At 44.1% G+C, this 26777-nt stretch overlaps 1 protein-coding gene across 3 annotated transcripts; it reads right to left on the bottom strand.

Annotated features, from left to right (window-relative positions):
- Nucleotide 1: 1 nt before the first annotated feature.
- LOC124331741 (flocculation protein FLO11-like) lies at nt 2-25453 on the bottom strand. Of its 3 annotated transcripts, none has more exons than XM_046788827.1 (7): nt 24894-25453; nt 7570-10394; nt 6615-6785; nt 5456-5584; nt 1170-1407; nt 932-1075; nt 2-774 (listed from the first exon to the last, which is right to left on the bottom strand). In XM_046788827.1, the coding sequence occupies exons 2-7, from the start codon at nt 10354-10356 to the stop codon at nt 608-610; spliced, it is 3636 nt and encodes a 1211-aa protein (XP_046644783.1). In that variant the 5' UTR covers nt 10357-10394; nt 24894-25453; the 3' UTR covers nt 2-607. The 3 variants fall into 3 exon arrangements, with proteins under 3 accessions (XP_046644783.1, XP_046644784.1, XP_046644782.1); XM_046788828.1 differs by lacking the exon at nt 24894-25453 and adding an exon at nt 18985-19149; XM_046788826.1 differs by lacking the exon at nt 24894-25453 and adding an exon at nt 12823-13143.
- Between the last annotated feature and the right edge of the window lie 1324 nt (nt 25454-26777).

Raw genomic sequence — 26777 nt, 5'->3', positions numbered from 1 at the left:
ATTTAAACAGAGATACGGTTTATTTATTTCGTTCAGCTTGTAATCGTTGTTTCATTACAGTAATTCAGATAAAAAATACCACGCAATCCAGGCTTGAAGGCTTGAAGCTATAAAACTTGGTGAATTGGTATACGTATTAAGTATATACAAATTGAATAGGAGACAAGCCCAACACCTCAAGTGTAAAAAAAAAATAATAATAATAATAAGAGAATCAAGAAAAGAAGCAGTCAAGAGATCAACTATAATGCTAGTATAAAACTGGGTGGAGGAGAAATAACTTAAAAAAAGGATCATCGTAAAAAAAAAGGAGATGGCGTAGAGTCGAAGGCGATAAAAGACGGTCGCCAGATTACCTTTAATTAAATTACCTCCGCAGTTGCATACAAGAAAGAGGAGAGAAAGCTAACAATAAAAAAGAAATGTGTGTGTATGTGTGTGTAGGGAGAAGAAAAGGAGGTGCACCGGTTTGTCGTCGTGAAAGTGTGTTGTGTGTTGCATTATTATTTTTCTTTTTTTGTTGTTTTTGTTTTTTAATCCTTTTTAATTATTTGTATAATATTTCCTCTTTCTTCCTTCTTCGTGTCGTCGTCCTCCTCCGCTCTTTTTACGAGGATGTAATCTGCTGACGTATGATAAGGGAGACGGCGCCGTCGGGCAGCTTCTTCATCAAATTCCAGGCCTCTATCCTCGACATGGACCTCACATCGCAGTCGTTGACTGAAATGATTTGATCGCCAACGCGCAGTGTGCTGTTCTTGCTGGCCGCACCCCCTGCCAAAGCCATAATCAAAAAAGGAAAGGATAAAGAAATGATTTTTCAAAAAAGAACATATGAACTCTGTAATTCGTATTATTTGCATAGGATATGCCTCTCTGCTTCTTCTCTCGTCTTCATCATCATCTCATCTTCATCATCGCTAATGATTACCGGTGAATATCTTTTTAATGGTGAGCGGACGATCTCCCAGCGGTGAATCCTTGCCGCCTTCTAAACTGAATCCCAGTCCGGCACCCTCCTTAACCAGCGTCGCTTGCACAGGTGGTCCACGACCAAGGTCTTCATCATTGGACGCTGTTTGGTATAAAACACAAAATAGAAGAAGAAGAAAACGGATGAAAATAATGAAGAAATTCAAACTGCAGCAGCTCACAGCTGTACTACTCACCGTGATCGTAATTGGTAAAGTCGGAAGGACTTTCAAGGATGCGGGGCGGCCGGCAGACTCCATTGCCACTGCTGCCAGAGGACAGGAGAAGGTGACTGTTGCGTGGATTGCCCAGCAGTCCCGTGTTGAGGGCCGGGATCATGACGGAAGGAAGATCCTTATCGACGTCGTGACAAATATCTTGCGGCGAGACGGAACGGTTTCGGGACAAGACCAACACCACTTCCGGTCTGGGCGCCTATTGGGTTGTTGGATAAGAATCGAAAAATAAGATAATCAAGAAAATGGTCAATTGATTTTACGACGAATAATAAATAATATTCTTATCGGGGCCGTTCTTATCCGAAATTCTACGATTACTTTTTTACATATGGACTTGGAATAAAAAATTTGCTTTCATGTGGTCAGCCGAACGATACGGGCAGTCGGGCGAGTCCTTTTTTCTTTTTTAACATCCGGTCACGTGAATTTGCCATCGATACAAAGTTTGACGCAAACCCTTAAAAAGTGACCGCCGTTGCTGCTGGTCCATCAACACTTTAGTAATCGCCATTTCTCGGTAGGTAATATTGAAAGACACGACTAGCCACTAAAAAACTAAAACTAAAAACAAAAAGAATCGCAGTCGAGACAACAACAAAAAAAGAGCCGGTAAAGAAAAAAAGGTGAAAAAATGTTTCGGGAAGAGAAAGAGAGAGAGAGAAAAAACAAAAACAAAATATGGCGTTTCGTGACCGCCAATCCATCATCACGCCATGAATATTCAACGTCGTGTGTATGCCGTTGCGTATAGACTGTGCACATATTATTTATTTTCTTGTTGTTGTTGTTGTTGGGCTAGCTAGCTGTTGCCGCTTCCAGCATAGGCGGGAATGGACGATGAGAAGTAGGAGGGCAACCAAAGCGAAATAAGGGAGAGGTTCTGTCGGTCCCCGCATAAGAATTTCTTTTTTAAAAAAACCTTTTGACTTTTTTTTTTTTTTTTAGTTTAGTTTTTTTTTTTCGCTTTGTTTTGATTAATCTAATGTTGATGGATGTGCGGGGTCATTCGTCGGCTATAAAAGGAAAACATTCCTAAAGCGGTCCGTGTATACTGACCGGCCAGGATCGCGTATCAGCAAACAAAACATGTTTTGTGTTCAAAAAGAAAAAAAGAAAAATGAACGGAACACAAAAGCCAAAATGAAATGCGTGTGGCAGCCATCCATCTTTGCCGCGTGAATATCAATAAAAGACGGAATCCGTCTCCCTCTCCCGGTTGGATGCGCTCCGTGCCGTGCCGTGAAAGTCGAAAATGGCATCACAGTTTGTTGTGTGCCCGCGAATAATAATAATACCGTAGCGAGGCAGCAGCAGCTATTCCTTTTTTTGGGCTTCCTGGCTACTTACGAACACTTTTCATGCTCGAACTTCATCAACAATAATTGGCAACACACACACACAACGAGAGAGAGAGAGAGAGAGAAAAAAAGAGCGCAAACTATTTACGGGCGTTCAACAAACCCAAGCCCATGCTCACGCGATCTGGAAACACGCTCTGGCCCAGTATACTTCTAAAGGTAACCATAACTGGAGAGAATCCCACTCGTCATTATCGAATCGGGAATATGAAGTCGAGTTGCCCGTTTTTTCTTTTCTGATTTACAAATTTGTTTTTATATTTTTATCGAGGGCTCCTATTTTGTTTGTCTTTTTTGGGCTCCTCGGCCCATATGGTCACGAAATTTTTCAATTTTTTCCCGATGAATGGAAATGTTCTCCGCTTGAATATTTCACGCGTTTCAAACGTCGAATCGAATCACCGATGGAATGACACGGGAGGAATGCTCACGCGCAAAGAATTTGGTTTCCAAACAAACAAACGTGAAATCGAGCGGCCATATGGCCAATCATGCTCGTTCCAACCACGGTCGGTCGTAGGCACGTCAGCTAGACCTCTGCTGGCATTATACATATCTACGCACATCTAAATATCGCCATTTTGCGAGCGGGGCGTGCAATTGTTCACGTAGCGCGACCGAGTTAAACGCCCCGGCGGCGACCGTGAGCTAAGCAACTATTTTGTTTCTTCTTCTTCTCCTCTTTGCCTCCCTAGCCTGTGGCGGCCTCCCCTCTTCATCTACATGCACGCCCCTCCGAAAAAACCAATTGGCCGATTGTTTATTGTTCGACCGTTGACCACAAGTGAAACCCAAATGAACGAAAAAAGGAAAAGTTACCAAAACAAGAAGAGAAACAAGTTTCGCTCAGGAACCAAAGCGTTTCCGTCATAAAGGAATAAAAAATGATTTGTGAGCTGCTGCTTATTTTTCTTCTTCTTCTTCTCTTTTCAGAGTTTGCAGCAGCAGCAGCAGCAAACTAGCCAATCGGGAATGGCAACTCTCCCGCACCCCTTTTTCGTGAGTCTGCACATATGTACTAGCGTCTGGTGTGTTGGCTACCAACTTAAAAAAAAAAAAACTCCGTGTGTGTCGTATGAGTTATCGAAAGTGACCACACCATCACGGTCACGTCTCACCGCCAGCCAACACAACCCGATGGTCGTAAATAATAATTTAAAAAAGAAACAAAAAATTCGTGAATACATGGGGGAGAGAAAAAAAAGGGGCTCAAAAACAGGTGGTCTAACTACATCTCTGGTCGCTCGGTCATCGAGTCTGTCTTCGGGGAGTCAAAGTCTAGTCCCGGGAATTTATTAGCGGTTGTATACTACACCGTACAGCTCAAGCGAATAGACGGAACCAATTTCGTTTTTTCTTTTCTTTTTTTAACAAACTAAACAGCTACTAAAAAAAAGAAAAGAAAAACACTTGCAAGAGTTGTATTCCCGTGAAGTTCGTGAGCGATTTCATCACCAACGGAAAATCGTGTCGCCAGCACGTCCTTTTTTTTTTAATATTAAAATGGGAGAAAAGAATAGTCTCCTTTTTATATTTCCAAGACGCCAAACTCCATTTTATTGCCGAGTGTCGCAATTTCCTGACACGAACAAAAAGCGAGACTTTTATATATTTTCAAGTGCAGCTGGAGGAGAGAGATTGTGATCAAAATTGCCTCAAGTGCAGGTATTTCTTTTTCCTTTGACTCGAACGAATGTTGAAGAAAAAAGAGCGGAAGAGTTGTTGGAGGTGTTGATCAATTGCGAGTTGAGAAAGTAAAAGAAGAATGAAGAAGGAAAAAATGTGTATAATTCACTCGGCAGCGGCGGAGGTCGAGCGCATCGCTGGGAATCTGCTGGCCGACGTCACGCCACAGTGAACTGATGGCTCGTTCAGATCACAACAACAGCCGACAACAACAACCCAAAAAACCAGCTGTTGTGTGTTTGCGGATGTGCTGCTCGGCTCACCAAAAATACAAAAAAACAATTTGAAATAGATTTCCAGCCGAGATTTTTCAGACTTTTCCAATGAAAAAGATGAAGATTCAAGAAAAATTTTCTGGCGCTCTCATCACGCTCGGCGGGATTGTGAAATGTTTTCCGGCTATTGGGCACCTTACCTTCCTCATACGCAACAAAATAAATAAAAAAAAAAAAGATTTTTGCTTTCAATAAATATCGGGGCGCGAGCCAAGATCGTTCAACCGCCGACTCCCGCTGGTGCGCAACTTTTGATTCCACGCTGTCATCGACCGGTTTCTTTTTTTTCTCCTTTCAATTTTTTTGTTATTTATTTTTTTGGCGCCTTGTTCCAGATAGTCATCCGACAGCCGGCGTGACTTTGCCTCTTTCGCTCTCTTATTTCATAAAAAAACTTTTAGCCGCCTACGCATCGGCATGCCGTCATGTGATGGTGACCACCAATGGCGTTTTCAAACTTCCCGCGACTTGGGAGGGGGGTTATTTTTCCATCTTCAAAATGTTAACACACCAACATGTCGAATAGAATCGATTTTCTCTTTTTGCCTGATGGCCCTTTTTTCTTTTTATACAATAATAATAAGAAGAAATGGCCCGAGGGTTTCGTTTCGTCCATGCAATATGGAATCGTGTGTGTGTGTGTTCCTTTTTGGCCCAACTCGTACACTGTAGCACTTTGGGCTTATTCCATTTCACGTAAAAAGGTTATCGTCTCTTGATTGAAAGGAGATGGAGGGCGATGGCTTTTGATTTGAAATTCTGATTGAATCGTTTTTTCGAAATTTGATGGACGGATGGCACGACCGTTCGATTGAGTAGAGCCCCTCACGATTTAACAAACGAAACTAAGCAAATAAACTATTTAACTACTACTAATACTACTACTACTACTAATATTACTACCACTAGAGTGTTTTTATATTACCTTGAGTATGGCGAGTGCCTCCCGGTGTGTGACGCCTTTGAGTCCCTTGCCGTTGATGGAGAGGACCCGGTCGCCTTTCTGGATGCGGCCATCCCGGTCGGCCACACTCCCGCCAATCACTTTATGAATCTGCGCGAACATACAAAACATAAAAAGAGAGAAAAAAAAAAAAAAAAATGATGATGATGATGACCAAAAAGAAAAATAACAAAGTTGTAAAAACGAAAAAATCTTCAGAGAAATGAGAAGTTGGAGGGTATGAGAAGAATAAACGGGAACCTCGCCGCGTGACCCCGTTACATCATCATCATCATTACCACACGGCACGGCATGACCACCGCATCGCAGTTCAGAAAAGAAAAGAAAAACATCGCATTTTGCGGCTTGTGATTTTTCCAACCAAATTGAAGTTTGAAAAATAACCCAAAAATTCCACGACCCAAAAAGAACGAAAAAAAAGGCATTTAAAAATGGAGATGTATAATAATATTCTACAGCTCTATGAAGACGCTAGGCAGGTAAAATATATACGCGTGTGAAGCCTTTAACCAACTGGTGAATTTTTACGACGTCATCAAACGCTCGAGATCTGAACTCTCTCATCTCGAGCCGGGGTGGATGGAGTTGTGTGTGCACATCTTTTTTTCGACTTGATGGCGCGTCCCTTTTACAAATTATTTTATCGAGATTCGGCGTCTCTTTTTATTTAAAAAAAATAATAAAATTGTAAAAATAAAAACGGCCAACGCGTGTTAAATCTCCAGACCGAAAAGTCTTGGAATGTTGAATTAAAATACAATCAAATTAACTTTCAAATTATTCTTTACCAATCAATCGACTAATACTCCAATCTGAATTCAAATACAAGAGAAATTAAAACTAATACTTCAAATCAAATACTCGAATATAATTGAATTAAATTTTGCTGAAAAATGAAGAGTGCCAACTTGCCCCAGTCTCCGTATATGGCGTTAACTTATAAAAAATAACCCTCTCGCCATTTCTTTTCCCCCCCTCGTGGTTGTTATTGAGCACGACACTCCAAACGAGCCAAGGTTACGATCAACATTCTTTTCTTTTCCATTTTTCTTTGTTGTTGTTGTTGCTGTTGTTGAGACTAGCGAACGATATGCGGGTTAGAGAGATGCAATAAACGAACCGTAATCTCTTTGGTCTCGTAGTCGGCACCGCCGGCCAGCGTGATTCCCAGTCCGGGGCTGAGCGTCGACGCCACGTCGCCACGATGCAGGACGACGACGACAATCTCGTGCGACGGCGTGCCAGACTCCTCCAGACTTTGGTTGGCTTCATCCAACAGCTGTTGAAGCTCCTAGAAACGACAACAACAAAAAAGGACAATTGAACATTTTGAAAGAAAACCGTGTCATTCCATCCAGCGCCGTGTTCTTTCAACCCCGAAGAAAAGCGCAACAATCTTCTTTTTATTTTATTTTATTTTATTTTATTTTTCCATCCATTTTCTTTTGGCGGCTTCGAGTGGTTTTTGAAAAAGAAAGAAAGAAACGGGCGCATCATCTTTTTTTCTTTTTCCTATTTCGTATCAAGATAGGAAAGGGGGAAAAAAAAGGTGACGGCACGTCGTGAGAGAATGTCGGATCCGCCGAGCTGATGTCACTCGGTGATTCCGCCGTGCCCCGATCTTCATCATCACACTCCATCCACTCCAATTGTTTATCCCCTTTGTGTTTGGGAAAGAGACAAAAACAAACTCCGGAATCAGCAGGAACAAGAAGAAGAAGAAGAAGATGATGATGAAAGAACGTGACCAAGACAATTGAGATTAGAGTCTACACGTGTACGGCACCACATAGAGCACAACTCTTCCCACTACGCAACACGATAAGTCATCGCTCCGCTTTTATTTTGAAAAAAACAAAATAAAATAATAATAACTGGCGGATGTTTGTGACTGGATCGTCACGAAGACTCTGCTCGTCACGAACATTCAAGTGACTCGTCTCTTATTTATTTACTTAATCTTTTTTTGTGACAATTTAACGGCCCGGAATGAATGGAAAATGAATCCAGCGTGACAAAACGACCCAGTGAGAATGAGAAGACTGTCACCCCCCACAGGCGTTTGTATGTTTTACCTGCGGCGAAATGAGCGATGTGGACGAGGCCAATGATGTGATGCTGCCGTAATTATCTCGGACTCCAAACGGGCCGAAAGGGCCGCCGTAGAAGCCGCCGTATCCGCTTCCTCCGCCGTAACTGCTACTTCCGCCAAAGGCCGAGCCGAATCCGCCGTAGCAGCCGCCGTACAATCCGTAGGGCAAACTGCTGTCCTCGCTGGTCGTCGAGTCCAGCGACGACATGCGGACGTGCTGGTGGTGGTAATGATGGTGACCGCCTCCGCCGGACGGTGACGGAGAATTGTTGTTGTTGTTGTTGCCGGACTGGAGCGAGAACAGACTGCTGTTCTGTTGCTTAAAGTCCTCCAGGCTGAGTCCACCGGACACGAGGCCCAGGACGCCAAGATCTTGACCGCCGCCGTAATGGCAATTGGATTCCGTTTCCATCAGTTCTTCCTTGACGCGCTCAAAGGCTTTGCGGATCTCCACCACGCCGGCCGAAACGCTCCGGCTCGTCACGGGTCGTGCCGATGTTGTCGGTTTGTTTTCGCGTGATTCAACCGCCGCCACAGACGACGACGATGAAGAAGAAGTGGATGTTGCGGTCGTTCGGCTAGTCGGAACGGAACGGGTGACGTCACGGACGTCAGCCGGAGTCTGATGGTCTCGGATGGATGGCTGGATAACCGTACTCGTGTCGGCAACTTTCTTGCTGGAACTCACAATATTGGGGCCAGGAGGAGAGGATCCGGTTGATGACGGGGCCTCGTTGGCAATGGCCTCCCAACGCTCAGCCAATGCCCGGAAGCTCTTGATCTCTTTAGATCCGGATCCAGTCGAATGGTGATCGTTGGGCGACGTTGACGCCAATTTTTTGCCCGATAACGGAGACGATCCGTCGCGGTGGAACGGACTGGTCGTCGTCGTTTTCTGTACGGTCGGACTGTGCGGATCGCTGCAAACGTCCGTGATGAGGGCCGTTTTGATTTCCAGCCGCTCCGACGAGGAGAGACGCAATCTTGGCGAACTGCGCTCGATCCGGCTGCTGGCCTCGGCCGTCGTGAATTTCCTCAGCGTCTGCTCGAAATTCTCTCCCGACGACAATTTGCTGCTGCTGGTCCGCTGGACAAGAGGACGCTGGAGCGCCGGACTGGCCAGCGAACAAGTCGCAGACGGATGATGGTTGACGTCCACAGTCAATTTGACAGCAGGTTCGGAGAGGGCGGCAGCCGGAACGGCCGGCGGTGGAAGAGCCGGCGGCGGCGGCGAAGAAGAAGTCGGCATCAAATCCAAATGATTTCCGCTTCCTCCGCCGGAACTGTAGCGGGCAGACTGGAGAACGTTCTTGCGATTGAGGGCCTCGACGCTCTGAGCTTTCAGGACCCGATTGGCCGCCGTGGTCAGGGCGGCGTTCGTGTCCTCATCAGCGACGTGTTGATTCGACGGTTGATTCCGTTCCGGAAGCGGCGATCCGGACTGACTGAAGGAAGAGCGGCTGGAACTGACGGCAGAGTCGCCGTCAGTGTCGCTGTTGACGTCATTGGTGGCCGTTTCACTTTCCACCATGGGACTCTGTGATCCATCGACATCCGACGGACAAGAGAAACTCGTCATCAGCGGCGGTTTGTTGACGGGCGAGCCGGCCGTCGACAGATTCGTCGAGTGATTCGTTCCCGAATCCGAGTTGTTGTAAGACGGGCGCAGGACGGTCAGCTCCTTGCGTTTGAAGGCCGGTGAATACTTTGGTAGACTGGGCGAATTGCTCTTCCACGGCAGGGAACTCAGCGAAGTTGTTTTCTGTTTGCTCTGCATCGGGGCGCAGTTGTCCGTCACATCTTGGCCGCCGGGATGGAGGCTGTTGGGGCTGCGCAGCGGAGCAAACGGCGAGAGTCCGACCATCATGACCGAATCTTTGCTGATGATTTCGGGAAGATCCATCACGGCCCGGCTGGGCGGATCGGATCCCATTTGCGTTCCGTCCACCACGTCCGGAATGACCAAACCTCTGAGTTTGGTGCTGGACAGACTCGGCTTTCGTCTGCCGTCATCCGAGCCGACCAGAGAAGATTTCCTCGGTTGAATTTCGGCCAAGACGGACGGCGACGGGCTGACGCTGTGTCGCTGCTGCTGCTGCTGTTGCCCGACGTGATGGCCCGCTGGCGGAGAATAATGGGCCACGTCGAGTAAACTGCGAGACCGTTCGCTCAAGTTGACATTGGCCGGCCCCTCTCTTTCGACGCTGTGAATGGCATGATGGGCTTTGACGGCCGGAGTGACGGCCAGCTGGTGACGGGGCAGAGTCCTTGAATCCGTGCGGATGACGGGCGAGACCATGGGCGACCGCCCGACGCTCAAATTGTCGACCGAACACGACAGCGTCGGATGTTTCGTCTTGGTCGTGGCGGATGCCGGAAGATTCCGGACGCAATTGGCCGAAGATGACGTCATCACTGTCGACGATCCGGCCGCCGAAGAAGCGACCGGCGGATGTGCTACGTCATGGGTGAACAAGGCGATTTTATCTTTGACACTGCGCTCACTCCGCTCGTCCCGGCCGCCGTGGGTGTGCGAAGTCCGCCAGACTGCCGAGCCCGTCCCTCCAGCGCTCCCACTCCGCCCGCGTGCCACCGACGGAGCCACCGACACTTTTGTCGTGGTTGTGGCAGCCGCCGTGGTAGTGCTGGTATCGTCAATGTAATCGCCGGGGAATTCGTGTCCGTCAGGCGGCAATCGTGAACTTGGCGGCGAAGTGCCGGTAGTGGCCGGCGTGTAGGACGTCACGTAACTCTTGCAAGTGGCCGCCATCGCTTCTGCTGGCCTCTCCGTCAAAAAGCGTCCGCCTTCTGCACAAAAAAGAGAAAGAGAAATGAGCTTTTTCAGACACACACAGAGGCGGAAAAGACATCCGAAAGAGAAAAGAAACAAACAAAATAAAAAATAAAAAAACGACTCTGACGGCTGACGTAATTAATTGGCCCTTCACGGGTATTTCTCGTTTCTTTTCGTTTGTTTTGGTTTGTTTCGATCGCAGCGGCTAGTTCTTCCAGTTCATTTAATGGCACCAACAAAACTTGCGAGAAATGGGGGGAAGAAGACTAGTAATAAATGTCAAGGGATGCGGTCATTGACGTCAGTAGGATTCTCTGATAACTCTTTCATCAATCAAAAAAGAGACGATTGGCGTTGACTTCGTGAGAGCAGAGAGACTTGCAGTGAAAACAAACAAGGGCAGACACAATTCTGGAAATGTCCCGGCGGACGGGTTTTTTCTTCTTTTTCCAGTTCAGTGGGAATTTTAAAAAGAAGGAACAAAATCGCGCACGAAAATGTCACTCGCTCGTCAAGCCATCAGATAATGTTTGACGTGTCCAGAGCACAGGGAAAACTGAAATTCCTTTTTGCCATAACGAGGAAGAGAAGAAAAATTTCCTTTTTCTAGCGACGACGACGACGACGACGATGGCGGATCGTGTGTCCTTCCGTTATCTCGCCGAAACGCAAAATGGTGAAATGGGCGGAATGCGATTGATCATCAACCCAACGGCGAGGATATGAGCTACTGGTGTACAATAGATTGGCCAAAAGAAAAACGAGTCGTCACTTTTGACTACATTACAGCACAGGGCGACACCACCAGCACCAATACATTTCAAAGATAAGACGCAAAAGGAAGTTGTGCGCCGAGGACTCAATTCAACGCAAATTAGTTTTTTTCGTTTTTTTACCTGTGCTGAACTTGAATGATAAAACGAGAGCGAATAAGATTCCAAAGAATTTGAGTAACAACACGAGTTGAATTCGTTCGCCCACACACACCCGACCGACGTGTCTTTCTGTCTGAAGTGAGAAACAGGGAAGAGATTTCACTCAAAGCAACTTGAAGGTCTTCCGCCTCCTTCATTTTTTTATTTTTCAAACTTTTGTTTTGCCACTGCTAACAAGATTTCCCTTCGCTCTCGTTTCGTTTACTCTTGTTGTTGTTCTTTTTTGTTTTTAATCTCCGGAGAGACAGTAGTCGATCATGGGACTATAATAGAACCCGTCAGAAAATGGGTGGAGTTATGCGCGTTTTCACTTGAAATGTCGTCGTCGCAGTCGTCGTCGTGAAACAACAGAGTCTCTCTCAGGTGTTCGAAATGACGTAACTACTCTCTTTATCTCCTATGACCCTCCTTATTCCCCTTTTGGTTATTATTTGCTTTTATCTCCATAACCGTCTAAAGAGAGAGAGAAAATCAACAAAGAAAACAACAAAAAAATGAGTCACAACTCGAGGAGGATAAGCTTAAAAGAAGAGTGCGAGACCCTGGTGTAGTTGTAGTTGTAGTGGTGGTGGTTGGCCACGGCGTCATATAACCGAAAAAAGGATCGCAACCCAACTTGCAATGCACCTGTCGGTTGTTTATTATTTCTCTTTTTGCCCTCCCCACCGTCTAACCTTCCTATACATTAGGTACACACACACACATACACACACATACACATACAGATTGGCTGCGTAGCCAAATATCAACTCTATGGCCATATTTAGTCCCGGCATTTTTGCTGACGTGTGAACGCACACACGTACCAGTTACTAGCTACTACTATCTACCAGGTAACTTCATAAAACAATAAACACCTTGGCAGAAAAGAAACAGCAACACTAACAAAAAATCGTTTGTTTTTTTTTTCTTTACTTTTGTTTGGACAAGGTAAACAAAAAATAAAATTTGTATAATTCCGCTTGACGTTCGTGACGAAAGAGTCGCCCTTTTGATACGAAATGAATTGCGAGCAGCTTGTAGGAAAATTAATTCAATTTCTTTTCCTGCACGGGCTTCGAGCCAATTAAGGAAAAACGGCGACTGCAGTTTAGATTTCCCAGCACTTTTTTTGTTTCCAGCGAAAGAAGAAAAATTTAAAAAAAAACAAAAATCAGTTGGCACTGATCTCTTGGCCAAGTGCTAAAACAAACAAAAACAAGTGAGTAATGAATCACATTCGACAGAGGGGCAGTCCGCAACTGTTTGTCATTGTTGATCGTTCAAGTATTTAACTGGGGGAGCCGTGATTTGTGTCGGGATATTCAAATTCGTGGCGTCGGGTTTCAGATGGAGAAACGAGATTTCCCTCTTTTTTCTGTATGGAAAAAAACAGGACACGGGCAGATTGCAGTTTCTCACACAAGACAAAACCAAGGGAGGAAACAGCAAAAAAATAGAGACAAGGTTTTGAAATAATAAATACAAATAAAAAAGCTGTTGAAGCAGAGAAAACATCTAGCGAAACCTTTTTTGTGTTGTCTGAGATAAAAGTCGGCCAGTCGGACAAGTTTCGGTGATTTCAACATGATGACATTCAATTCAGAGGTAAGTCGATCGGGCGATAGCAAAGTCTCAGCTCTCACATCACAGCAGCTCTTAATTGACATGCAACGACTTGGACGTTTCTTTTCACACAAAGAGACACACCCAAAACTCGAACGCAAAGCAACAAACAAACAAACAAACAAACAAACACACACACACAGAAAAATAATCAGAAAAAATGTGCAACCAAAAGGCGACAAGGTGAGCGACACTCTGCTCCGGACAGCGTGACTACTGCGTGAATACTGAACGCATCAGCTTCATTTCTATATTTTTAGTATTCATTTTTGGGTTCTTTGGTCGTTTCTTTTTCCGCCCTCACACAACCCCCGTTTCCCATGTTTATTTTGTGTGTGTGTGTGTGTGTGTGTGTGCGAAACCATGTCGGGTTTCCCTGGGCGCGTATTAAGCCGCCTGGAATTCAGTTGGTCCCCCCCTCCACCATCGCCAGACGCGCGCGCATGAGCCCTGGATAACTGGCCAAGCAAACCTGCCCGTTATCCGCCGCTCGTACAGTACTACTCGCCAATGAACAAACAAACTAGATACTCCTATGCCGTATACAGTAGTAGTACTAGTGCAGATGATACCGCAATAACAACATGTGTTGTTTGTTTGGCGGGTTCTATTTTTATTTCTTTCATTATAGATCTCATTCGGCTTGAGACTCGGCTGGTAACCGCTTCTTCTTCTTCTTCTTCCCAGTTGTTATGTTTTTCTTTAATTCTCTCTCTCTAAGGGGGCGAGCGGTACGGCGAGCCCCGTTTGCGGCCGAAACCAAAATATCACGCAACCGACGCTGACCACAGTTGCGAGTTTCTTTCCCCCCAGAGTCTCGGATGGATGAAGATTCCCGTCGTTTTCGGCAACAGCCGAGGATCTTCGCCCAGTCACTTGATAGTATATATATAAGACGGCGACGGTCAACAAGGGCGGAACGGGCCGGTTTGCCAGCCTCCTATCCTCTTTCTTCTCAACTGAAAAAAAAAAATAATAAATAATTCACGAATTCAAACCAACTGTTTCTTCTTCTTTTTTTTCGTTCGGCGGTGGTGGTGGTGGTTTGCTCGCGATACGCTTGCGAGCGTGCTCTCGTGAGTGAATCCGACTAGGGTGGCAAACTGTACACGCCGGCCACGCAATCCCGTTTCCCCCATCGCCACTTGTTATTATTCTTGCAACTCGGCGCGTTTATAGTTTCAAACGCCCGTCTAACGATACCCGAAATGACGTCAAAGTTCCCCTGTCCGCGGGGCATTTGAAATACACATTCTAGGGACCGGGATAAAATAATTATCGTTCAAAAATGGAAAAAAATAAAAAAAAATAAAAATAAAAATAAAATTTCAGGTTTGGCAATCCACACGTCTCCCGTTTTGACACCGCGTCAAAAGTGGACGTCTGATGTGGGTCTCATCACGACTGGTAATTGAATACCACCGAATAAAAAAAAGGGGGGGATTGAAAAAAGTAGGAAAAAAAAAAGAAATTCATTGGGTCGGTCAATAGACTCGGACGAGCAAACAGATGGGACGCACATTTAAAAAAAAAAAAAGCTTTCGTGATTTCTTCTCCTTTCGACCAAAAAAAATGCCGTTTTGTTCATTTACCGAAGAAAAACTAATGTCAAATGACATACAGTTACGTTACGCGTCTAGATATGTGTGCCCGAGTAGACTCTGTGGCATTTCATTTTAGTTGCTTTATAAAAAAAAAAAAAAAACCGAAAATTTTTTTTCCTGTTTTTCTTTTTCCCATCACTTAATTTTTTCCTGGTTGCCCTAGCGGTCAATGTATCCGTTTTGTTGCTTTTGTGGTTTTTTATTTATTTATTTTTTTGTGTACTTCATGGAAAAGTCGGCGATCAAAGTGGATTGTGGATTGGCCAATAAAATGAATTTAAAAAAGAAAAAACTTGTACCACAAAAAATTGTTTTTTCTCTTATTGCCGAAATTATTAAAAGTAAATTTAATGTGTAATGGAACGTGAAACAAAAGAGAATCATTCAACAGTTTGGAGGAGAAGATTGAACACCAGGTAATAATAATTTCCACCTCCGAAAGAAAAAGAACAAAAAAAAAGTGATCGAGGGTACATTGGATATTTAAACACGAGTCACGCTGGTCAATTTTGGTTGTCTTGGATAAAAAATAAAAAATCAAGCGCGTTCTGTCCTCGGGGCTCAACTTATATTTTTTTTTTCTCTTAAAAACAAATTTTAGATTTTTTGATGAGTCTAATTGGAAACGCAATTTAAATACTTGACGCGCGGCGCGGGAGATAGATAGAAAAAAAAGGAGGGCGCCAGAACGGCTGTTAAATAAATAGACACAAACGTAATAAGAAGGGTATTTACACATCTGACATCAAAAACTATAAATACGGCGGTTAAATATTCATCGGTGCGTGGCCGGGGCTAATGCGCGTAAAGTGCGCCAAACTGTAAAACGGCCGACACACAAAAAAATGAAAATTGCACAGAAAATTTCGCCGACACACACACACAACTCCGTCGCTTGCTGCTGCCATAACCTATTTAGACACGTGTGTGTGTGTGTGTGTTAAGTGTGTATAAGAGGACCAAGGAAAATAAAAGATAGTGAAAGTGGCCTCGTGTCCTTTTTTCTCTCTCTTCCCCACCCCCCCTGCGCGTCTCTGTGTTTTGATTGTTATTCAACTTGTATGTAGACACTTAGAGTCTTACATTCAAGAACAATGAAATGGGATGGAGGCAGGTGGAGCCGCAAAGAAGGAAACGAGAGATCCCGACGAATAGATTAGTCTTCTACCCGTCGACGAAAAAGAATATCGGAAAAATCCCTAGGCTCAGACTGTCGTTGTACATAGCTGCTGCTGCCAAGGTCTGATGGGAAATAAGAAACAAGAGAACCGGTCGGTCGGTATTATTCTACTTGCGATTTGCCTCATGGCTCTTTTATCTCTTTTTTTTTTCTTTTCTCCGGTTATCATTACATAAAGAAGAAGAAGAAGATGGAATTGGCTAGTTCGTCCCCTATGCAATATACATTACGTGTTGTTGGGCGCCGACCCGTTGCAGCAGCAGCAGCATCAGCAGAGCCCACCAGTCAAAAAGCTCCGCAAGCGCTTTTTTCCATCCCAAAGAGCATCATCTCATCAGCTCCGCCCGGTTCTTTTTTCTTCTTCATCTCACCGAAACGCAGAGAGAGGGACTGGTTCGAGTCGAAAGAGAAGAAACTACTATATATACTATAGGTACACATCATCATCACTTCCCCATCGGGGCCGCGCCGTTGAAAAATGCGCTGCGTACCACAAGTAACAAGAGAGAGAGAGAAAACCAGGAGAGTTTTTGAGATACACATAGTCATAGAAAATGTATATCTTCCAACTCAAGTATGCGGCCAGAACCGGAATGGAATGTCGGGCGTGTGTAGTCGGGGCTGGCCCGACTCTCTCATCATCATCGAAGGCAAAAGAGAAACGTGTGGAAACCGAATAGATGCCGGGTACCTCCAAAAAGGATTTAGACGAGGTGAATAATATGGCCACCCAAAATTTGTTCTTTTTTCTCCTCTCCCGAAAATAAAAAAATAAAACCAAAATGTACGACAGTGAAGACAAAACACTTTAATTGCCTATTCCAAACTGAATTTAGACTGAACGCGAACGTGAACATCTGCGCATAGTTTATCTGCGATTCTTCGGCGATGATCAAGTCTCGGCCGTGTCGTCATCGGCTCGATAATGTTATACAGCCCAAGCGGCCGAAAAGGTCATAATAATATTAATGTAGACTACATCGAAATCGAATTCAAAGCCAACACGAAAATATACGCAGTTCAGACGAGCGCCAAAACTCCAACCAACAAGGAAGTCGGTCGTTATTCGATCCCTATTTTTTTATTTTGTTTTTGTTGGAAAAGGTAAAAAGACCCAACGACACACACGTCCGCATGTTATTTTTCTCAAAGGTAAAAATAACAAATTCGGCGGGCTATTCAAAAAAATAAAATAGAAATCGATATTTATAGAGACACGGGCGTGAGGAGGGGTGACAAGAGCTTGGAATTTCGTTCGTTTTTTTTTTTCGGGGTGTCGAAGACAAGAAAGAAAAGATATGCAACAAGAAGAAGAAGAAGAAAAGCCATTAGCGCGTCGGGGTTTGGCCCGTCCTTGCCGGCAGCTGTTGCGCGCGGCATACGTGCAAGAGCACAGCACACACAGCTCCGTGCGCTTCTAGTACATATGGTGAGGCATTAGTCACAATATACGGCCGCCTGCTCTCTGCTGTGTAGCCATCAAGCCATAGCAGGAGGGCAGGGCAATGTTCAAATGGGGGCCCATCACCGTTCAATGCGCTGCAGTAGGTGTGTGAGTGTAGTGCAAGGCTCTCATTTGGGCTTTGCGCTGCTCCGAGATGGCAAGAAAGAGACAAGAAGGCCACAACATTTCGTCTCCTTTGTGTCTAATTTTTTCTCTCTCCTGTACCTTTACTTAATGGCCCATGCGATGCCTAGTAGCTGGGCACTAACGAACGGCTAATGGACCAACGGCTGGCAATATATTCATCGCTCAAGTAGATCCTACATTACATAGATATACGCCAACGACAATCAAGTGAAACATTTACCAGCGCCATGACTCTGTGACTCACAAGGGAAGTGAATTGACGATGCCAAAATTTCGACTAGGAGAGAGAGAGAGAGACACTAAACCCCGCGGCTACTTAACCAAATTTTCATTTTTTTCTTCTTCTTCTTGTTAAATAATAACAATTGACATGACTTATTATCATTGTTCTCCATCGCTGTTGGAAAGAAAACCTTCTAGAGCTGTTTCTGCTCAGCCGATTATTGTGTAGGCACTCTCTCTCTCTGCACTCTCGCTTGGCTTTTGTGAATTTTTAATATCAAAAAGAGGGGTTGGAAAACAGAAAAAAGGTCCAGCTGCCAGTTTTTTTTTTTTTCCATCGTGAAATTTGACAATGGACTCGCTTCTTTCTCTCTGTACGTTGGCAGCAGCAGCAGCAGCAGCAACTCCCCGAGAGGAGAAGAAAAGAGATTGAAAGGTACAAAAAGAAAATCTTTTTGACTTCCCAAAGTCTGCCTGGCAGAATAAAGCCAAGGCTGCTGTCATTGTCTGCGTAGTATATAGATGAAAAGGAAAAATTGAGCATTATAACAAAAGAGCCAGAACCTGGGCAGGAGGAGGAATTTTCAACGTTCAAAAAAGATTTTCCCTTTTTTTTTTTTATAAATACATATCTAAAACAACGATCCAACCGACCGGGAGTCTAGAGCTACAAGTTCGTGAGATTCATTACGTATTCAAATAAGTTCATCAGTTTCATCCGCCTGGATGCAGAATCAGAAAAAAAAGAAAAAGAAAACCACGTGCCAGAGTGAAGAGAGAGGAACCTCTCTCTCTCTATCAGACAGCAGGCGGATCACTTGTGGAAAGCATTTGAAATTGATACATCATTTATTCCCTCCTACCAACATCATCATTCTTTTGATCTCTATTTCTCCTTCTTTTTCAATGTTGTCTGATGATGTGGCATTCAAAGCTAGGATAACAGAAAATAATCGAAAGTGTGTGTAATGGTGGATGGATGAGGAATGACTACTCGGCGCCGATCTACACGTCTTGTAAGATGAAAAATAATGCAATTAAATGTATGGTTCATTTCCATCACTGACAACGGCAACAACAACAGGTTTCTTTGATAGTAACGACGACAACAGAAGCTTGTTGTTGTTGTTGAGGCTATACACGTCGAAAAAAAAAAAGAATTGAAATAAAAATCTGTCCAACTACATGGGCTTTCAGCCTGGGCTGATGGATCACATCGAAAGAGATGGACATGGCTTTCTTTGTACACACACACACACACACAAAGAAATAAAATAGGGAACTTATTTCTTTCTCTATACGAAAAGACAGGAGCCATAAAGCCTGTCAGAAAACTACAGATATAGGATAGCTGGTAGCTACTAGTCTCACGTTTCCTCCTAACTATTCTATTTGAATGACGTATCGAATGCAGCAGCAGTTTCATGCACCGACAGAAATGGGGAGAAAAAATCGGCAATGGCTTACCCAAATCACGTGGTACCTCGAACGACGTTTGTTCATTCCAGGATTCGGCACCATTACCGATGCCAGTCGATGCACAGGTCGAATCGAATTAAATGAATCGCTTGGGAAGATAATTGTTTCAGATTGCAACGAGTCGAGTGACGACATTTTATGATCAAAACTGAATTGAAAGTTGAAACGGAACTTCAATGTCGTCTGCTGTTTCAGTCGCGGTTCTTTTTTACCCGTTGCCAGATATAATTAATCTCGTTTTGTGGTTTTATTTTCCCGACTTGCATAAATTCCAACTTGAATGCAATCCAATCTAATGAGGAGTTTTAAAAAAACAGGATCTGTAGATGTCCTAATAACCCCCTGTATATATTCATGTAATCTCATTTCTTCGAGCTATTTGAAATCGGCTTGAAACCACTCGTCGTCCAGCGTAGGGGCAGATTTACTTAAGAAATCGACGCGTTGGATGGATAATTAACAAGAGAAAAAATAAAAAAACCAGTTCCTCCACTATCAAAAAATGTCTTATGGAAGACTGACCCTAACAACAAACTTTGATTGAAGTTCTAAAAAGAAATAAGAAAGAAAAAAAAAACTCGTCTGAACCCGAGTGAATGGCGTTCAGATAAGTGTAGACGATCGAGTTTAAGAATTTTCTCGTTGTGAACTTCTCTCTTTCTTTTTCTTCCCCTTTGTGTTGGAATCCATTTGACTCCGGCCAAAGAAAGAGAAGAGAAACAACTCCACCCGCATTAAGATTACTCCCAAAAACAACATCATCGCATTTCCCATATAAAGAAGTCGAAGAATGTGAAAATGTTAATGAACGAACCACACACAACGGCACCACCAAAAAAACACTTGGATGTAACCACCACTGTATAGGCAATATATATACTACGCCATGTTTCCTCATTGTTTTCTCTTTCATTTCTTTTCTCTCTCTTTTCCAATTCCCGTTTACGACGCCATCAGGAATTGCCAAGCGAAAGTGTTTCAAACAAATAAACGAAAACTAATGTGTGAAATGCACGTCAAGCAGAAGCAGCAGCACAACACTTCACATTTGATTGCCTTTTATTCTCTTTTCTCTCTCTCTCTCACGCCCTGCTGACCTTTCTTGTTAAGTCCTGAACTTGTTCGTATCGAAAGGGAATCACGACATTTCTCGTTTTCATTCAGAACAAAAAATGTGTTTTGGGGGGGATCGGGAGAGGTGCTGGCGCAAGAAGAAGAAGAATCGGGACGAAGAAACGCTCAAGGGCGTGAACCGAGAAGAAGAAATCCCAATTCCCCATTTGAATATTTTATCATTTCTAATCAGATGAAGAAGAAGCCCAGCACCATACAAACCCTCGGCCGACAGCTTTCCCAAAAGGCCTATTCACAACGCGTTCGGTTGATAGGCAAAACAAGGAGAGACGGCTGGTATCTGTCCGTCATGAAAAGAAGTTGACGAGAGAAACTCGATTGAGTCGCCAATTTCCTTTTTGCAACATGTCGTCGCCGACTTTCCGTTTTATACGACAGCACTGCGCAGGGCAATAAGAAGAAGAAGGAAAAGGGTCACAGCAGCACACTGTGCAGCAGCAAGCCGATCGTTATAATAAACCAACTCTCTCTCTCCTTCAATGCGAATCACGCAATCGGCCAGGGTGACTGCACTTTGCGTCTATCCTTTGAAGCGCCTGGAAAAGAAGAATCGTAAGATCCTGGCCAGGCCAGGCCAGACCAGCAAGAGCGGGGCTCAGCTTGAATGGCGCAGAGTTCTAAAGTGGGTGAGAGACTTTGTGTCACCCCCCTCCAGGTGTATTCAAAGGCAAAAATCGTGCACCTTCAAGCAGAGATCTAGTACTATAGACCTTTCTCTAGCTCCAGTGTGTCCTTAAGACTTCACTATGGAAACATGTATACAACCTCCCTGTGCTTTGCTTTGCTGCTGCACTGTGCCTTTCAGAAAGAAGAAGAAAACTCTCGGCTGGACTTGAGGAGAAGATGGAGGGGGGGAATTTGAGAAGAAGAAAGGGACGGGCGGACCGAATCGCATCAACACCACCGAGTCGCGTCGCCCATCAAAAGAAGTTGATGGCGACATACACCGTGGAAACGTTTAAATGTCATTTTCTCTCCTCCAAAGAAAGGACAACAATTGGCTCCCCTTTTTTTGACTTTTTTTTTCTTCTTGACTCACCGGTCCAATTCAAAGAGATTGACAGGGACCCCGACGAGTCAACCGAGCGGAAAAATAAAATCTACAAGAAATCTTTTTAGAGAGGGAAGCTGATCGATTCAAATTCTTTTTTTCTTTTCAGATATCAGAACCCCAAAAATTGAATTAAGGTCCGTTGCTTTTCCTTTATTTGTGTATAATGTCACAGGTTCTCTCCGCTTCGCGCTCGGCTGAATTTCAAATGGACCCCGCAGTTTATTTTCACTAATGATCGAGGACACGTGAGAGAAATAAATTCTCACCTGCTGGTCGGGTCTGGTCTGGTCTGGGCCGGGCGTGTTCGCTTGAAGAATAAAAATAATAAACGGGCGCTAACGATACTATTTATGTGTTGCGTCCTTGTGTTCGTTTTTCTTTTTCAAAATGAACCAAATGAGATCGAAGAAAAATCGGACGGACGTGCAAATAAATAAAAATAACAACCCGGGAAAAGATATGTCAAAAGTTCAAAAAAGCCAAAACGATCTTCTTCTTCTTCTTCTTTCGAGTTTGTGTGACGTTGTTGTCGTCGTCATTCACCTGCCGAGTTTAACCCAGCAGCTCGATAAGGGGAGGACAAAACAAGGAAGCGAGACAGAGAGAGAGAGAGAGAGAGACTATACTTTTTTAAACTTGACCAAATATAGTCTGACACGGAGTGTAACTCTCTCTGTCGAGTGGAACAACAGGCCGGCCTGAAAGTCTCTTTTCTTTTTCAACCCAAAAAAAGGCCATTAAAGTAAAATAAGAAAAACATTTGGGAATAACAACTATGCTCAGCCTCTCTCTCTCTCTCTCCTGGTGCAACAATTTATTGACGGGCTCATATCATCCCCGTCGTCCTTTCGATCTCATTTGCCTATATTTCTACCCCCCTTTTTTATATTTTTATTCCGTTTCGTGATTCCCGAGAGGGAATAGGAGAAATAAGAATAAAGGTAAAGTTCTCGAGGACCCGAACATTTTTTTTTTTTTGGTTACCTGTCTTCTTCTTCTTCATTCCTTCTCTCAATCGTCGTTGCGTAAATCATCCCCCTCATCCGCACACCCCCTACCTAGTCCAGGCTCCTTATTCTTCCCCTTCTCATAAAAAGATGTCTTTTCGGATGAGACCGAATGATAGTCTCTAGCTCTCTCCGGTGCGGGATTGAAACGCTCCGTGTGTCACACTCAGCGTGGGGTTCTTTTTTCTAAGAGATCAGAGAGAAAAAAATAAAAAAGGTAAAGAAGAAGAAGAAGAGGCCCAAATGTTGTTATCTGCGCGGTGCCGTATAGTTTAGATTTTCCCCCTCGGGGCAAATTACCTTTTTGTTTTTTGTTTTTTGAAAGGAGACGACGCCCCAGCCGAAAGAAAAAGTCAAAGGGGTGAACGACGACACACACGAATGGAAAGTTACAGGACGCAGTCTCTTTTTCCTTTTTTTATTTTCAAACTCGGCGGGTTTTTTTTATTTTATTTTTTAAGACGTGAAAGAGAAAACGACAAGGTCAACACTCCTTCGAAAATGTCCGTCCGTTCTTTTCGGCGTTCAACAACAAGAAGAAGAGGAGAAAAAACATTACCGAAAAGAAAATCACCAGTTGTTGTTGTTGTTGTTGTTGTTGTTGCAAGGTTGGAAAGTATAGAGAGGAACAGTTATTGAGTTCCATGTCAACTCGGTCCGACGAAAAAGGTCAAAAAGAATTCGACGGCCAGAGAAAATAAAAACACGGAACGGATGCGCGCCCAGGTTTCGCCCAGGTTGTTGTTGTTTTTGCATATAGAGGCACCAAAAGACGAATTAATGATCCCCCTCTGACGTCTTTATATATAACAAACATCTTTTTTCCCCCCTCGAAAAAAAAATAAGAAAAGAAGAAGTTTGTGCGGCTGTCGATGGCATATATAGGATAACCGTGAGCTGTTATTGCCCACTTGGAAATGACTGGGCAATTAACGGCCCCCCCTGTTCACGGACATATTCCCCCTCTCTCTCTCTCGACAATTCGAGGCTACTGTTTTTTTCTTTCGTGAACGAACGAACGAACGTGATTCACGAATGGAAAACAGACTCGTCACTCGACAGACAACACTCGAAGGCCAGCTGAGAGAGATGCCGCGCGTTCGAAATAAGCGAAACAAAAAAAAGAAATAAAAATCTTTGACAACATTTCCCCCCCAATGGTCCACCTGTCGATTTTTCTGAACGCCCCAAAAAGGGAACGAGAGAAGAAGAAAACCAATGGCACACAGACAGACACAGAATGGACGCGTAATGGGCAAAACAGTGTCGGGACTGTCGGCCGCATCAGCTGATTCTTTTTTATCTTTTCGGTAATCATAAAAGAAGAAGAAGAAGAAGAAGAAAGTCGCCATTTTAGGTACTTTTCTTACGTTGCTGCTCGTCAGCCATGAAATGTGCGGTGCGACGCTACTTGCACGAAAGAAGACAAAAAAAATAAGACGACCGCAAAACCGTGAGACGCCGCCGATGGCGTCCAATTTTTTGGTTTCTGTTTAGACTGAATTCTTCTTCTTCTTCTCCGTGTGATGTCTTCCGTTTTCCCAGTTCTGCTCTTTTCACGGGATTTGTGTTTCGATTTTCTCAGTCCAGGGCGATTGTTGTAATTCGCCCAGAAGGGGAGGACGTGCACTATAAGGCCGGTCGAGAAATTATTTTTTTGGTTTGGTGAGAAATAAAATCACGGATCACCGTCCTTGACTCTTTCTGGGAGCTGCAACCCTTAGCCTTATATCAGCTGCAACAACAACAACAACAGCAACAGCCATGGCTTCCAGGGCTTGGTCCGGGGCGCCCCCTTTTGCCCTCAGCTTCATTATAAATAAATATATCGTGTCCTGTCCCCTGGACCGCAGGGACCGGAATGACCCCCGCGTTGACAAATTATCACGTCGTAAGGAAATTGGAGAGAGAGAAAGAAATTTCTTTCCAACCCCAAGGAAAAATCCGAATCAATTCTTTGATTTTTTCTTTACGATCTTTCACGCGACCTTTCGACTGACACTGAACGTGTGGAAAAATTTAAGGGCGATCCCAAGACATGAGTAGAGAGGACACACGTACTAATTTCTTTTTTTTTTTCCTTTTTCGTTTTCCTGCGTGTAAGAATATGTTTGATCCCCCAATTTGCCCTCTGCGCCAGTGTATCGGTGGGGGTGGACTCCCGCCGAGCAGACGCAGCTGCGCGAAACCTTCCTCACCAAGAATAGATAATACGCGTAGGTCCTTGTATATTAACTTTTACACGGCTGCTGGCTTGGAAATGGAAGGTGAACCAAGTCTTGTATATAAATCTCAAAGGCCTACGTCCTGGTGTAGCGCTGGATGTGCATGTAATATCCCAACACCTCAGAGGAAGAAAAAATATCTTCAACTCAAAAGGATTTTTTCTTTTTTCCATTTTTTTTAGAAAAACGCCACCCGACATTTTCCCGAGAAATTGTCCCGCGGCTGTTTTTCATTTCCACGGGCAGGCGGAGGGTATTGGGTGTTTTTGTTTCGGTGAGCTCGTGCCTGTTGGGGGCTCTCTCATCGAGCCTCACACACACACACACACACACACAGACAGGAGACAACATGCGTTTTCCATTGCGCATTATTCACGACACGTTCATCATTCACGCTTCCATCTCTCTCTCCCCCTCTCGACTTTTGCCGTACAATTTCGTGTAGATTTGATTAAATGCGTTTGGCATCGGTCTTACCTTTTCGGAGAGAGTTGAGTTGTCACTGTGGGAAAACAACAACAACAACAACCAGCCAGCCAGCCAGCCGAGTGTTGATGACTAGTTCCTTGTGTATGCGGATGATGATGATATGATCAACGACGGGCCGGATCGGCGGTTCAGCCCCCGCAGACAAGCCAACGAACGAAGGCGGAGCCGGGCAGACACGGTAGGCCGAGCGTGACCGTGAGTACTGCAACTTTGAGAGTGGCTGATGATGATGATGAGATGTGCCGTACAGAAACAACAACAACAACCAAACCAAAAGAAGAAGAAGAAAACCTCCCCCAAAAGTTCTCCAACCAAAACCGGATAATTTAAACCTTCGATTGATTTTCAGTCGGGAAAAGTAACAATTGGAAATCGCAGAAATCACAACACCCGGGTCGATTACGAAGAGTCAAACACGACACAACAACAACAACCACACCGAAAGAATAAAAAAAAAAGTAGGTAAAAGAGAAGTTGAGAGAGAGAGTGAGAGCGGTCCGGCGTGACTACCTTGGACCACCACGTCTAGGACCCGACTGAATTGCCTCGGCGGCTCGACTCGCTTTCTTAAACAGCGTTGTCTGCTGCTGCTGCTGCATCCGCCCCATCTCGCCCCAGCCATCCAACAACAGTTGCCGCCACATTCATTCAAATAAAAAACAACTTGGAAATAATTTTTTTTTTCTTTTTCTTTTATTTATTTTTTTTAACTTTTGCTGGTCTCCTTTTTATTTGTTTTTCTTCTTCTTTTGGGGTTCTTCAATTTTTATTGGATTCGGTTGGTTCTTTTTCTCCAACATCAACTCGCCTCTAGATGGCTCTCGTATTTTTATTTTTTGATGTAAGTAAATTATTATATCAAATAAAACAAACATTTATTGGAGCGCGTATATTTGTAATAATAGAACTGTTGCGCGCGTGTGTAAAAATCGAGAGTTTGAAGATCGGGACCCGCCATTAGGTCCCGAAAAGAATTGAGAGAGAAGACCGCGGGAGAGATCAACTGGCACTGATACAGAATCGAATTTATCGGCTAGAAGTTTGACAGTTGGGAATAATAATAAAAACGAAAGAAGTAGGGATGCAATATAAGAATGTTAGCTCGTCTCTCGGGATGACGGTGGGGTTGTACATTTGAAATTACCGATGAAATGTATAAATCAGCGGGAGGCCCCCCCCCCTTTTTTTTATATGATGGGTGTAATGGGGCCGGCCGCGTCCCGGCCAATATTATAGAGAGATAGCATCGCGATTGATTCAGACTATTATACAATAGCATCAATATCTTGGCTTTTAAAATGCGCACACCGTAGAAATTCCTGGTCCCGCGTGTGATTATCGTTAACAAGAGAAACAAGATCGAAATCTTTTCGCAGTATAACTTTTTGTTTTTAAGTCAAAGAAATACTCAAATCATTTTAAAAATAAAAATAAAAAAAAAGGAGAAATAAATTTGAGGGCAGGGCGTGTCCAAGTCGCCGCTAATAACATTCAAGACATTTACTAAAAAAAAATAATAAAACAAAAAAGAAAAGTAATTAACTTCGGCGATCGCCAATGCGATACCATAACTCACTGGGAAAGGAGAGTTTACGCGCAGACCAGAATTCCTGGACAACAAATCACTCACGCTATTTTTTGAAGTAAATTATCGAAGGTTTTTTAAAGCAGCAACGCGGCTGAAAATCTTGGACGCGCAATCACGTAATCAAGCTAATAATTCAGCTGCTGCTGCTTCTAGGTCGAACATGATTTATTCTGTTGTCGCATATACAGATACACTTTTTGAAGCAAATATACGACTCTCTCTCTCTCTCGCTACTCGTTCTAGCGAATAAAACGTGAATTGTTTTATCAATAAGAGCGAAACGA

This window comes from Daphnia pulicaria, chromosome 1, assembly GCF_021234035.1.
Source record: "Daphnia pulicaria isolate SC F1-1A chromosome 1, SC_F0-13Bv2, whole genome shotgun sequence".
NCBI classification, from domain to species: domain Eukaryota; kingdom Metazoa; phylum Arthropoda; class Branchiopoda; order Diplostraca; family Daphniidae; genus Daphnia; species Daphnia pulicaria.
Note: the sequence above shows the minus strand (reverse complement) of the source record. Positions and strands in the feature narration are given on the sequence as shown.

Coding starts and splice junctions, on each gene's coding strand:
- LOC124331741 (XM_046788826.1), bottom strand. CDS start 12,964: ATGTCAATTAAGAGCTGCTGTGATGTGAGAGCTGAGACTTTGCTATCG. Junction 6,786..7,569: donor CATCGCTCATTTCGCCGCAG/GTAAAACATACA, acceptor TGTCGTTTCTAG/GAGCTTCAACAGCTGTTGGA. Junction 5,585..6,614: donor ACGAGACCAAAGAGATTACG/GTTCGTTTATTG, acceptor ATGTTCGCGCAG/ATTCATAAAGTGATTGGCGG.